Source organism: Natrix helvetica (genome assembly GCF_964273705.1).
Source record: "Natrix helvetica genome assembly, chromosome: 2".
Classification (NCBI taxonomy): Eukaryota; Metazoa; Chordata; class Lepidosauria; order Squamata; family Natricidae; genus Natrix; species Natrix helvetica.
In genome coordinates this window covers 100249879-100264535 of record NC_138552.1, presented here as the reverse complement: position 1 = coordinate 100264535, position 14657 = coordinate 100249879, and the positions used below count along the sequence as shown (strand labels likewise).

Genomic DNA, 14657 nt, shown 5'->3' with positions numbered 1-14657 from the left:
ACTTGGAAGAACAAACCTTTGGTCCTGTTGACCAACTCAGATTGGATCCTGCATGAAAAAGTAACACTGCAAACAATCTTTCCATTTATAACCTTTGGCAGCTCTGAAAAGCAAGGGAAAGCTGAAACAACATCATTAATAGCCACGATTTCACTTAGCAACCTCTTTGCTTGAAACTGGATCGTCCCCCAATGAAATTCAGATGCAAAAAGATGTACAGATTAATATCTTTTGAAATAAAAGTTGCAATTTAGAATTCAAGTCTGATCCCATTTCACTTGCAACTGGAAGACGACCACTTTTATTCTGCTGACACTAGACAAATTTTGTGTATTAAAATACTTTTATTCAGTTCTCTTACAGGGTTTGTTTTTTTTTTAGAACTGGATAAATTTCTAGTTGTTTTTATTTGCCCTGATAAATCTAAGCAAACGAATAATCACAATGATAACACAATAAAAGCAAAGTGACATTTCCCTTTGCAAGTGAATAGCTATAATATTTACCCTGATATTTCCAATAAAGCCTAACTAAATTTAAAAAAAAAACCCTCTTCCACAATTCTGCATTTGGGAAAAAAATAGATAGCAATCTCATAGGCATTTTTGTTTGGAGGGAAAGAAGACCAATCTTACAATTTTAATACTATTTAAGATGCAGCCCAAAAAGCTAACTCTGCAGTGACATTTCAATCACCCAAGCTATTTTTCTCCCAGAATGAAGCCCATTTAATGTTCTAAACTGAGCTTTTTCTCAATGCTCAAATGAACAAAGCATTTTGCTGGCAGTTAGGGGTGCAATAAATCTTGCCACAAAATCCATGCCTGTATTCCCTCAGATGATTAAATATGATCAAGCTCAGGAAAAACATGACACAATTCAAGGGCTGCTTTTAACCCAACTAACAAATAAAAGTGAAAAGAACATTGGCAACATATTTCTTATCTCCCACTTCTCATAATCATCTCCCCAAATAGGAACTAGAAAATGCTGTCCTTATATTATGACCTAATGCATAATTCATATAACGAAGAGTATTATGAAGCAGCTAGGCAATATTTCCTATTCTCAGAATGCCAAACATATGCCTTATCCAAAGGCTTTTTTAAATCACAATTGCCTAACAATTTCCAAAACTAAAGTATAAATCCTGCAACACAGATGATGACTTATGCTAAAACCTTACTATCACTCATTTATTTCATCTGCAAAAAACCCCAATAAAATGAAATCACTCATGATGTTATTATTATTTTTTTCCAAAAGAAATTCAGGGACTAATTGGCTTGATCAACTCTCTAAATTCACATGGTAATTCATCTCAAGTATTATCTCCAGACTTCTCTGGTATTTCATGCATGTTCAACACTTGCCTGGATGAAACTCTTCTAAATTGTGGTCCTCAACTCCCAGGTCACGGCCCACTATTGGGCTGTGACCTATTAGGAATTCGGCCAAGCAAATGGCTGGTTGGAGTGCACACATGTATTTATGCTCAACTTCCATGAATAGTGGGGTGGGGGCACTTATGTACATGTGTACCAGGCTGCTGCTCATGCAGGTTGAGCTGCATGCATGAATACCGGCCCACTCCTTACGCCACTCAGTTCCCCTCTAACACCCCCCCCCCCACCATCAAGCTGGGCCACCAAGCCGCAAAGGTTGGGGAAAGTTGTTCTAAATTTTACTATATATTGTAGTCTGACTTGATTTGTAAATTTTTCAAGAGCCTTACTGCTTCCAAGCTCATCAAAGTTGCATGAAAATTGCAAGGATAGAAATATATGCTTAAATAACATTATATGATGGCAATAGCTAAAATATGCTAAGAATATTGTAGTCTGATATGGAAAGCCTATCTAGTAATTGCAATCCTAATGTTCAAAATCCTAGAATATTCTAGAAGCATTTATTAGATTATTTCAGACTATTTGTTTCCATTAATAACTAGATTATTATTTTCAACAGAGAGCTTGACTTCATCCTGTGCCTCTGATAAGTTTATAACATATCATTACCCTTTCAGCTTTTTAACCAAGTAATCAAGCTAAGTGTATATCATTCACGATTTATTCCTCCCCCTGGAAACCAGGCCTCTCTGGTTTCTAGATAAATTAAAATTAAAGCCTGCATATCTGGCAACATTACACAAAGCCTATAATAACTGCTTTTATATTTCCATGAAAATACGTTTGCTAAGCTAGCGACACTGCTTTTGCACAAATAACAATAAATGAAACATAAATAGAAACAGGGGGAGAGGGAGGGAGGGAAGGAGAGAGAAGAATTGATTTAAAAAGTCCCTGCCAAATAAAGGAAGAGAATCTCACTCTGGAGACAGGTAAATAGAAAATAGAGACCACACTGCAAAATATAGTTTTAATTTAGCCAGAGCTTTTGAAGTAACAAATTAAATTTTACTGGCTCCTGTTGCAATGAAGTGCTGTTCAGATAAACGTTTTTAACATAAAATAATTTTTAGATGCTATGGTTGCATGACATATCCTGCATGTAAATTACTCCCTTTATTATTCAGCTTGCTACCAGTCCATTTGAGTAATGTAGCACAGATACTTCAATTATCGAATGTCAGCCACCTAAGCTGCATTTGACATCTGTTGTAATGAAGCTCATATTATGTAGTATAGGTAGTCCTTGACTTATAATCATAAATGGAGACTGCCTACTATGGCCGTAGGTTGTCAGAATCATAAAGTAGGACAGGTGACTGACCTGATTTTAAGAACTTTTTTTGCAACTGTTATAAAGCAAATGTGATGGTTGTTAAGTAAACTCAGTGGCTGTTAATTAAACCCATTGTTCAGTATGAGGTGTTTTTGCCAAATACCAAAAGTAAATGCCGTTTTGTGGCAAAAATGTCACAAATTGTGGTCATGTAACTGCAGGATGCTGTAAATGGCCATAAATGTGGGCCCATTGCCAAGTACCCCAAATGTGGTCACATAAATGCAGGGGCATGTGGACATTGGGAACTTTGGAACTGTGTCATACTCTAAGTAGATTTGAGAGGTCTATTATAACTTTAAATGGTCATAAATTGAGGACTATCTGTATCAATTATGCTAGAAATGTCTGAAGTGTAATGATAAGTCATGGATACAGTTTCTGGGTATTTTTGTGACACGGCTTGTAAAGTATATGTGAAGATAACGTGAGTTTGGGACAGTGAAGACAGGAAAAAAAGTGCCTGATAATATTTCAGTAATTGAATTGTAAGCCACCCATAATCATGGACTGCAACGGGTGGCTACAGAAATTGCTTGCATGCATGCATGAATATATTGCTATGCAGATATGAGTGTGTGGTCAGTCATGGGGAGATAATAGGATATAATGAACTCTTTGAATTGTATGCGCTTGGAATAAAAAAACCATCCAAGGGAAAAAAAGGTGGATAAACACAATGTTGTGTGTAAAAATGATTCTGACCTTCTCATTCCAAGACATTTGAGCAATATTGATATCAGAGTATAATGTAGGGTATCATTGGAAAGTATTAAGACATGCAGTTTAGCAGTGACTCATATACAAAGTCACAGATGCTGGTTGAGATAGCATTAGACCATCTGTGATAAGATATGATCTTATGTGATATCTCTGTATATATTCTGAACAAAAATATATTCACCTCAAAGAGTCTCACATGATTCAGTACCAGTATAGGGATTGGAAATGTTATGCTATGGATAACCAGTCCTTTCCAGCATCACACAAAGCTTAGACAGGGCTCAAAAGAGAGAAGGGTAGAAAACCCTCTTTCATACTGAAATCTATACACATAATATGATGTGTGAGTTTTTGTAGGTGTGTACACAAGATAGAGAGTACACGCAAAATCTAATTCTTTGGGACTGCCAATCAAATCCAGCTATACTTCTTTTTGTAAGGGTCAAGATTGGGTCTCTCAAGAGCCTTCTGGGTGATGGAATGAATGTGGAGAAACAGGCTGAAGCTGAGTTCAGACAAAATGAGAGTTGTTGCTGATTTTGGAAACTGGACTTTCAGATTGAGGTGACGCATTTGTTCTAGATGGCCACAATTCTCCTAAAAGATTGGATTTACAATCTGGAGGTCCTCTTGGTTCATCATTGACAATGGGCAGTCGTATGGCACCTATCACATATAGTTTATTATGTGGATGGCTATGATATATATCTCTCTCTCTTTCTCTCTCATCATTTGGGAGGGGACAACACACATCTGAAAAAGATTAAATTAAATATGAAAAATACTATATTTTTCACACTATAAGACACACTCCCCCCCCAAATGGGTGGAAATGTGTATGTGTCTTATAGAGCGAATATTGCGGTGGGGGAGGCAGTTTGGTGCGGAGGTGGCATTCAATGCCACCGTTGCCTGTCACCAGTGCTGCCATTTGCCACCGCTGGGGAACGCTGGAACCTTTGCTGCCAAGCAGCTGATTGGCGGTTGGATTGGCCTCCTGGAATACCGCCTATCAGCTGTTCTAGGCAGCGGGGATTGCTTTATTGGCTGCTTCCAAAGGTCCTTAGGCTGCTCCAGGCGAGTGCTCTGTTCTTGCCCTCCTATGGCTGCCTGATGACTGAAGGAGTGCATGACGACTGTACAGAGCCAGACACAACTTCACTTCCTGTCCCCTGCAGTGCACTTATTTACATTTGATTTCAAAATTCTGGTTGATTTCATGAGGCTGGACAGGGACAGCCAAGGGGGCCATAAAATGCCCAGCTCTGCTTTAATCAGATATTGTATCTCAAATTTCATCATTCCTGTGGCTATGCTGAAAATGAAAATTCCTTTCAGGAAAAGTCTTGATGATTAACAGAACAATGAAGAGACTTGGTGTCCCACTGATATCCAGTATGTCTTAAAGAAAGTACAACGGACAATATCTACTTCAGTCGTATACTGCTATTCCAAACTGACCATGGCCTCTGAAACTGCTCAGCTATAATCCAGGTTCTGTATTAAAGGTGCTTCATTGCTGAACCAGCTGCTTCATTGCATTGCATCAATATTGATTCAGAGTTAGGTTTCTGCAACAAAATCTATTGCATTTCCATTAGCAAGAGTGCAAATGATAAAAAAGGTTCCATTTATATCTTTTGAATTGCACACTGCAGAACAAATGCTCTACTACACAGCAATTTGAGCCATAACCTCTTGGAAGGAAAAAATGTTGTCTTGTTGCCAACTACTGTGCACCAATTCCTGATTTTTGTTTTCACTGTTGTTCTTACACATATTGACTAATTCACAAATTGAATATATGCAATCTTCAAAGGACAAATCTAGCAATATTACACCATCCCACGCTATAGTTGAAGACAAATATTATCAGTCTTTACATGGGGAAATAGTAACATATCATGTGTGTGTGTGTGTGTGTGTGTGTGTGACACTTTTGATTACTTTTGCTAATGTGTGAGTTTAATATGTGGTTGTGAAAACACCAATATTAAAATTTTTAAGCACATGTGCAGTCTTGAAAGATTGAATCACATCGTTTCAATGTGGAAGATAAGTTGAAGTTTTTCTGTAGCTATGGTATATATTGTGTACATAGCAAGCATAAATTCATTTATTTTCCTAATTCTTGCAGAGTGATATAGCTTATTTAGCATTTTGACTTCATGTCTAAACTGCCAGGGCAGAACAGGTAAATTATTTTACACTATTCTCATTTCAGCTTAGTGAAATGTTACTTGTTTTAGAAATTTAAAAGGTAAGTGATTTCACTGCTGTAAATTTTAAATTGCATTAGCAAATCTAGTTGTCTATTCTGGATTATATATATATTTATGTATTTTTATTATAATATACCTCATCAACTAATAAGATATTTTATCAAAATAATTCATATATTTTGTATATTTATGATTGGGTTGCCTCTTTTGAGAGAGCAGGACTGCCTGATAGATAGCAGAATAAGGGGGAAAACCCTTATATCAAATGAATAACAACAATGGCACAACAATAATAATAATTATATCAAATGAGAAAAAATAACACTGGCTATTTTATAGACTAATTGTAAAGATTATCAGTCACATTCATTGGCCTCTTTCGTACTTTAGTGTTTGTTTTCTAAATCAGCCAATAGCAACAAGGGGCAAAATCTGTTAAAAAGAAATGCCTAATTTTATTCATAATTTATTCATGATTTGTATTGTACATTTTTAAAACAATTGATTGTATTGGTGTAATATACTTTTATACATGTGTTTGTGAATTTCATGCAGTAATTATATCTTCTTTTATGCCATATGAAATTAAAAAAGAGTTTCATTCTAACATTTTAATGTAAAGATCTTAAGAAATTCTTTTAGTGACAAAAAAAAGTATGGGGAACTGATGAGACCTGCAGGAAGCTGTTTCCCTTCTAAACTATTCATCTAAATCACTCTGATCTGTTGAAAGAAATGTATTTAATATCTTTCTAAATACGATTATCAATCACAATAGCAGTATACGAGTATTTTGAGTAACAATCACTAGAATGTGAAAAGAGGATTCAGATAACAACCAACTGAAATGGGAGGACAGGGATGAGAAATTAGGTAGTCCTTGACTCACAACCTTTTGTTTAGTGGACTGTTTGAAGTTACAACAGCAGAGAAAAAAGTGACTTATTCACATTTATAACTGTTGCAGGATCCTCTTGGTCATGTGATCAAAATTCAGGTGCTTGGCAACTGGCTCATATTTATTACAGTTGCAGGTCATGTGATCGACGTTTTGTGACCTTCTGGCATGCAAAATCAATGGGAAAACCAGATTGTCAACTCGCGACGCATTCCAGACCTCTTCTCGAGTTGCCATAGGAAGAGGATGGGGAAACGAGCCTTGCAGCTGTATCAAGGAACTTGCATTTCAGTCAAAACAAAGCACATTCCAGCCAGCAATGTCAAGGTCATCTCCACGCAGATCCACAGTGGCCAGAGCGACTTCTACAACCTGCGGAATTGCTTAGTTGGGGAATGTGACTGATGACCACCTTGGGGGGGAGGGGAAAACAGAGTCAGAGCCAAGGCGCGAATTGAGTGTGGTCAGAGTTGGCTTCACTTGGTCTCTGCAGACATGAAGCTCCTAATAAATAACTGGATTTCTTTTGAAGCTTGGCTTGGGGCTCATGATTTAATTAGGGCATCGGTCAGAACCCTGACACAGATTTACTTAATACTTCCTTAACAACTGCAGTAATTCTCCTAAGGACTGTGGCAAAAAAGGTCATAAAAGGAGGGAAAAACTAACTTAACAACTATCTTGCTTAGCCACAGAAATTTTGGGCTCAGTTGTGGTTGTAAGTCAAGGACTACATAGCAGAATGGTCAGCCAGCAATATTTTATAAATATTATTGTTAATAACTACCTTCTCTAAATTTAAGTTAGCCGCCTTATAGAATAATAAAGTAACATCTAAAATCAGCAACAATAATAAACCTAGATATAATACAATAAATAAAATGTGCAAAAAAAACCAAGATCCTATAGACAGAAATAGCAGGACCAAATATTTAGAAAGGCACATCAAACGCCATTTGAAGAACGATGATGTGATTTCCTAAATGCTGAAAAAATAATAAAGACAACACCAGGTTTAAATACTGAGGAAAGTAATCTCATATGGCTAGATTTTCAGGAATCATATGATTCAACTCAAAGGCTGGGGACATTGAACAAGGGCATTTGATTTAAAAATTAATTTGATGGGGAGAAAGGTAACCTTTTGAAGATTTTAGGACTACAATTAATTACTTTGATCACTTTCTTCATGTAACTGATACTATTATGATAAAAATGCTGAGAATGGTGTTTTGGATCTGCTTGACAATTCTGCATGATAATTTATTTATTATCTCTCATATTAATATATGAATTATTGGTATATCTTTTAGTTTCAAGTACTCTACTAATTCATCTTAGAAGCCAAAGCTACTAATCAAACTGTAATGCACAGTAGGTTACATTGATGTTGTATGTCTAAATGTATATAAAATTCATGCTTGTGATGTAGAAAGAGGAAGCATTAAGGATTGGGGAAAAAGCAGAGAGTGCTTTTGGGTGAAGCTTCAAACTTCAAATAACCTTAAAATAGTGCTGCTCAGTATGTCTACTTGATTATGAGCAACTGCTAGAGGATAGGTTAGGAAAATAGAAAGAAAATTCTTTTTTCTTTTAGGAAGAAAATAATATAATCCATTTTAACCAACCATGTCCTTTCAATTTCTTTAAAAAAAAGTTAGTGAAATAATAATTTTGTTCATATTTTGAACTTATTTCTAGCAATGGAGTCATACTGTTTATGATTCATAGGAAACAACACGTTTTATATAATGCAAAGTTGGGCAACCTGTGGTCTCCAAGGGTGCTTTTTAAAATTTCTTACCTAAATCTTAAATCTGTAGCCTGCGATGAACATGTTTCATCACTGGTTTGCTCCCTGAATCTTTTGATTATTAGGAATATTGCAATCACTGAGGACAAAAAGTTGTCAACTATTATAAGGAGAGCTAATAAAAAAAAGATTAGTAATCTTTTAAAATATGCGAGATCTACCTGAAAAGTTTATTAAAGAATGTGGTAGAAAAATAATTAGACCCAAGCTTCAAACTTCTAAAAAAGAAAAATCCTAGGCAGAAGATGAATATTGTCTGGATATAAAAGTTCTCTGACTTTACAATCCTGCTCTTTCAAATCATCATACTCATCAAACAGCATACGGAATAGGAAAACAAATGTGAATGAAAAATTAGGAATGTTACAAAAAAAGTACCTAAGGTGAGAATATTCACCAAACATTGGAAGCAGAGATTTCGAAAAAAAGAAAGACATGGTATTGAAGGAAAAATGGAAACCAATTGCAGTTAAAGATTGCTTCCCCACAAAAAAGTAATTCTTTTTCTTTTTTTGCATTGGCAACTGGGAATTAAACTTCATTCATATGTAAATTGTTCCCTTTAAGCTAGCCATTCTTTTTTCTTTTAGCTTGCCTGCCTAGAAGCAATAGAACTGATCTCTTATGAACAGATCAGTCATGTTACATTGGCTGATCTGATCACAAGCCTGTACAGACCAGATTTTGTACTACCCTATTTGCCTCTAAACAAAGATAGTTAAGTGATGCCAAAAACAAACTGTAGTAGAAGTGCAAGTCCAGGAAGAAAAGGGAATTACTAATCCTTGTTTTGCTAATAACTAAGACAAAGTAAAAGATGAGTCTGCATTTAGGAATTTGATTAGCTTACATGATTGCAATTAATGGAACAATCAAGTAATCTCTTCTGGAAAAATAAGATGCTGATTCAGGTATTGGCATAAATGGAAATTACATGAAAAAATTACCCTGGTTAAGGATTAGGACTAATTATGTAGTAATTTTACATTGAAATGGCAAAGTAAATTCTACAACTCAGGCAAATCAAAACCAAATGGCTCAATTCTTTTGTCTGTAAGAAGGGAGCAACAGGTAGCTTGAAGTAAACTACTTTTGTACAATACAAGTTTCTCTCAAAGTTCAATCATAACTTCTGAAATTATTGGAGTTAAAGAAATTGTGACAAAGTATTTTTTTAAAAAAAAGAATAAGAAAGAACATGTCTGCCTATGGAATCATGCACAATTGTCATGGCATATCAATTTTTAATTTAATTTGACTTTTTTCATTTATCCAACATTTTTTGAATAAATAATGCAATTATATTCTACTTAGGCTCTAACAATTCCACCTGAATTTTGGAATCACCTGCAAAGATGTACATTGCATGATGAAACAGGAAAAGCAACAATGATAATTTTTCCTATCATTTCACTCATCTTTTTTTTCATTCAGAATCCATTGAAAAACATTTTTTAAAAATTACCAAAATTGATTGCAATGCAATATACCTTTTAGGAAGATCCATTTTGATTAAAAACTACAATAGCAGTCATATTTATTAAGGATGTCTTAATTCGCATGTTTGCATGTGAATGAAAAAAATTCTGCAAGGCAAATATTGTTTCCATAAATTCAAGAACCTAATCTACACTATATTGCCAAAAGTATTCACTCACAACTGAGTCTGATTATGTGGATGGGTGAGCAAATACTTTTGGCAATATAGTGTATATTGTTTAAATTGTGCTTATATATCTATATCTATATCTATCTATCTATCTATCTATCTATCATCTATCTATCTATCTATCTATCTATCTATCTATCTATCTATCTATCTATCAATCTATCATCTATCTATCATCTATCTATCTATCATCTATCTATCTATCTATCTATCTATCTATCTATCTATCTATCTATCTATCTATCTATCTATCTATCTATCTATCTATCTATCTATCTATCTATCTATCTATCTATCTATCTATCTAAAGGGCTGTTTGAGAAGCAGTTACTATTCTCCAAAGTATGCAAGCTTAGATTCAGCTAGGATTTTCTTTAAATAGGTCTAAATCCACTGTTTTAAACAGCCACATAATGTCCTTCTGTTGATTAGGCATTAAGGATGCTCTGAGCTGTTCCTGGTGGCTTTCAGGAATGCAGACTCTTTTACTTTATGCTTCTAAAATTTTTGTCTCATCTGTTATCCACATACAAGGAGTTAACAATAAATAGACAAAAATGTAGGTAATCAAGCTGTAAAATAGAACAAAGTCAGTAATGGTCACCTTATTTTTTGGCCAATAAGTCAGTATTGGTCACCATATATATATATAGGCTATTCTTATTTTAGAGGACAATAAGAATGATCTCTGCTGAAAAATGCAGCACAGAATCTTCCTGTAGCAGTTAAAAGTATGTTCAAACAAAAGGTAAAAAGGCTTTACTTCTTTAGCATAGTAACAGCAAAAAATATATAAAAAAGCTTTACTTCTTTAGCACAGTAGCAACAAAAATATTTACAATATATAATACAATGTATGTACAATATTACAGAAACATTTGCTAGAATCCAACCTATTAGCTATTACAATAATTGTGCTGCTTTTGTACAGTTGTGAGAAAAGTATATTTCTACCTCTTGTATGATTCATGACACCAACAAAGGATTATTGAAATAATTATAGCAAAATATGACAGATTCTATTGACATGTGAACATACCATGCCTATAAATGTGTAATTTGTTTTTTTTAAAAAATCTTACTTCAGGAGAAGAAATGAGAGATTTATTTCAAAATCAGGAAGATTAAAGAAAATTTATGTTCCTACTGATAAATTGACAAAATGTTAGGTACTAAAGAGGTAGACAATTGCTTGAAACTAATGTTAACTGAGACAATTGCTAGGAATGTTCTCTTTCTGACTCCAGCTCAGAAAAGAATCAATTAGCTCCTGTCAGGCTATGACCTTGAAAGATGCAAACCCAAACAGAATGTGCTGAGTTGGAGAGAAAGGAAATGAGATTCTGCCATACACAAAAAATATCCAGCTTCAAAATTGACCTGTCAGGCTTTGAACTATACTTAGTTTGAACAGTGCAACAAAGCTCAATGCTTCCTTACATGTATATGCTTCACTCTCTTCCAACAATCCACCTAATGGATTTCTTCTACAATCCGCTCCAATAACATGTAACCTCTAATTTATGATAGGGCTAAGCTGTAAGTCACCTCTTACCTCTTTACATTTTATGCCAAACCTATGTTTTTTTTAACTTGTAACCTTGTTCTCCCTTATGTAAAGATGTTCATTGCTGCAAAACTTAAGATAGACTGATTTTAAATGCAAATGAAAACATAACCAAAGGTAACTCTCTATGGAATTAATGTGGAGTCACCTCCTTCCTTTATTCTGCAAATATATGAGTTAATTGCATTACCAATAAAATCAACCAGCTGTTATAACTCTTTTTTTCTCCCTGTAGAAACTTATTCAGTGACTAGGGTATAAGCAGCGGCCATATTTTTGGCCTAATTTTATAGTATTGAAAGAACTAAATTCCTTAACAGTTTACAGACTGTTGTGGGGCAGGCATTTTAAAATTTGTATTTGGTATTTTCTGCTCCTCTGGGAAGAATTTTTTTCCTCCTGCTAATGATAACCCATTTGTCAGCAGTGTTATTTGGAAGGAAGAAAAGATGACACTGTTGTATGCTAAAATGATCTAAAGCAATCTTGATACATGACAGTTACTTAGCTGATCTTTACTATCCAGTGATCCATCCTTTATTTGACAGTTTATCAGTTCAAGATAGGTAGAACTCCAGCCAATACTTCAGTAATGAATTCTCAAAGCAAAAAGTACATGAAGAAGCTGCATTGTTATAACCTTCAATTCCTCTCAGTGAGACTCTGTCATCTGAAATATAATAACTAGGCAAGAACCAAACCGTAGTTGCTGAAAATGGATACAGCATTCCTGAAAGTGATAGGATTTCTGAATTGTATAACTCAAGTCATTCATACATGAAGGCTATAAGCCTAAAGTTATTAATCTAGCAGAAGAATTGTAAGAACTTGTGTAGACCTGATTTTTGAAATGGCAAAACTGTTTCAATGACAGAATTTATGAGACATGTATCTACACAGAAGAGAAGATGCATCTTTGATACATCATGTTCTCAGAAGGAATATCTTACAAAGCAGCTTGGCCAGGGAAAAAAGAGGGAGAACATTCTTGCTTCAAAAGTGAACATACATCAAAGGACTAGCAGCGTTCTTCACTGCATGTTCCTCTTAAACATTATGAATCACTTCAAAGCAGCTTTCTGATTCAAGACACACCATGCACAAACTGCATTGTCACAACGGTTGCATTTTAATAAACCTCAGCACTTTTGTTCTCTAATATTGGAGGTGATTCTATTAAACGTTCAAAATACAAAAGGTTAGAAATGATTTTGATAAAAATAAATGCTAACTTTCTTTCAGAGCTGCACATCAAATTATCCCATTACATTTTCATTACTTGCAAGTTTGGTATGTTAGTGAAAAAAATGTTTTCTCTGTTTTTCTGATTTGAACCATAAGATGAATGGGGGATAAAGTTATTAATTTAAACTGATGGGTCAAGATTTGGCCAATCAGCAAAGAGGGGATGTTTTGAGTTATTCAGATATTTCCAATCCTGAAAAAAAGCATGATTATATGCACTCCCTTTCTCTCTTGAATGCCACCCTGACCTACATTTCTCAAGTATCGCCTGGAAAGGAGAGGCTCCAAGTCAGATGCATTGCGTTTTGATTCCAAACTGGTAGCTAAGGTCAAGGGAAATACAGTCTGTACATGCTTAGAGGTGCCTTTGTTTTCATTGCTATACTATACATTCCAAGGCTCATATACTATACGTTCCAAGGCTCTTGCCACAAAAAAGATTCCAGGGTGGAATATAGCAAGTTATTGTTTTTTTTTAACCTCAGAATGAAGAGCTATGAACAATATTAATGAATTCCACAGCAAAAGAGGTATTAATAGAACTGCATATAGCAATGAAATAGAACTGCATATGGCAATGAAGCAATCCTTGATAAAGATTGTACAACTTGTAATATAGAATTATTAGAATTCTATAGAATTCTAATTGCTAAAATTATTAGAATTATTGTTAAAATTCAGAGCAATTCTTCCATAATGTACTTTTTATTTTATTCTTGCTTTTAAGGGAGAAATGCATATGCTATGTGAAGGGGCAGATAATTTGTCAGAAATGCAAAATACACAGAGGTTGAATAATAAAGAAATTTGCCAATTATGAAGAGCTGAGATAAAATAAAATCACTGTAATGCACGTGTAAAGTTCATTAGTCAAGTGACTTGGCAAATGGTACAGTAAGATTCACTTGGTTTTGTGAACCTTCATAAAGGAATAGGCTGAAAGTATAATTTTCCCTAACCCTCATCAGTTTCAATGATCAGCAAAACATGTTCACTCATCATGGTACTTTATGCAAAGTGTTGTGATCCAACTGGCATAGGAAGTGGTTGGGTGGGGGATAAAATGTGAACTTACCTAATTTTGGTAGAGCTGTTTGGATATTGGTTTCAATTTCTTGTACCAGGGATGCAGTGGTGGGTCTTTTCACTTCAGGTTTTAGGCTAGGCAGAGGTAGTGAGGGTACCAAAGATGGCAAGAAATAATCATTTCGGACAGTGTTATATGGAGATGACTTAGAGGCGATCTCAGAAGTAACTACCATGGGGCCTCTGGGTTGCTCCATGATCTCCTGTGCGGCTTCATTGGTGGGAAGGGGGAAATAGGAGGTTTGCGCTGCAGATGGCAACCAAGCAGACAGTGCAGTAGGGTCCATAGAGGTAATCGGATCTTGCCGAGCCCTACCGGGATCAAGGTGGGTAGGAGAATCATACTCAAAAATCTTGTCCACAAACACCCACTTAAGGCCAGCAATGCAGAGGCAGAGGCTGATCAGGCAAGCCAAGATTGGGACGATGCAGATCTTTTCGGAATTAAGGCAACCCGTCAGTCGCTCTGCCTCCAGGCACACACAACAAGTAGCTGCAAGGCCTGCTATTCCCTGCATCCTGGTTTCCTCCCTTTGAGTCTCTGGCATCTCGTCTTCACCAGGAAGCCCGTCAAGGGATGCAGTGGGACTCAGCTGGGCTGAAGGATGGGGAGCTTTCTCCAGACTGGCTTCCGACATTTTTGAGCCTGTATTTTCCAAGGGGAGCTGTTCTCAAGAACGCTTAATTAT

The 14657-nt window shown here is 35.5% G+C and overlaps 1 protein-coding gene across 7 annotated transcripts in view; it reads right to left on the bottom strand.

The window, feature by feature from the left end:
* The window catches only part of NRG1 (neuregulin 1), a gene marked incomplete at its 5' end in the record, with an annotated part of 167354 nt that overhangs the window by 71782 nt on the left and 80915 nt on the right, over window positions 1–14657 (bottom strand). For 3 of the 7 annotated variants that reach the window (XM_081943211.1, XM_081943210.1, XM_081943212.1), the window contains one exon: window positions 13958–14606. The exons of the other annotated variants lie outside the window; for them this stretch is intronic. In XM_081943211.1, the coding sequence (XP_081799337.1) occupies window positions 13958–14606 (649 nt within the window). Of the gene's footprint in view, window positions 1–13957; window positions 14607–14657 lie in introns of those variants that run through there. 7 annotated transcript variants of the gene reach the window in all.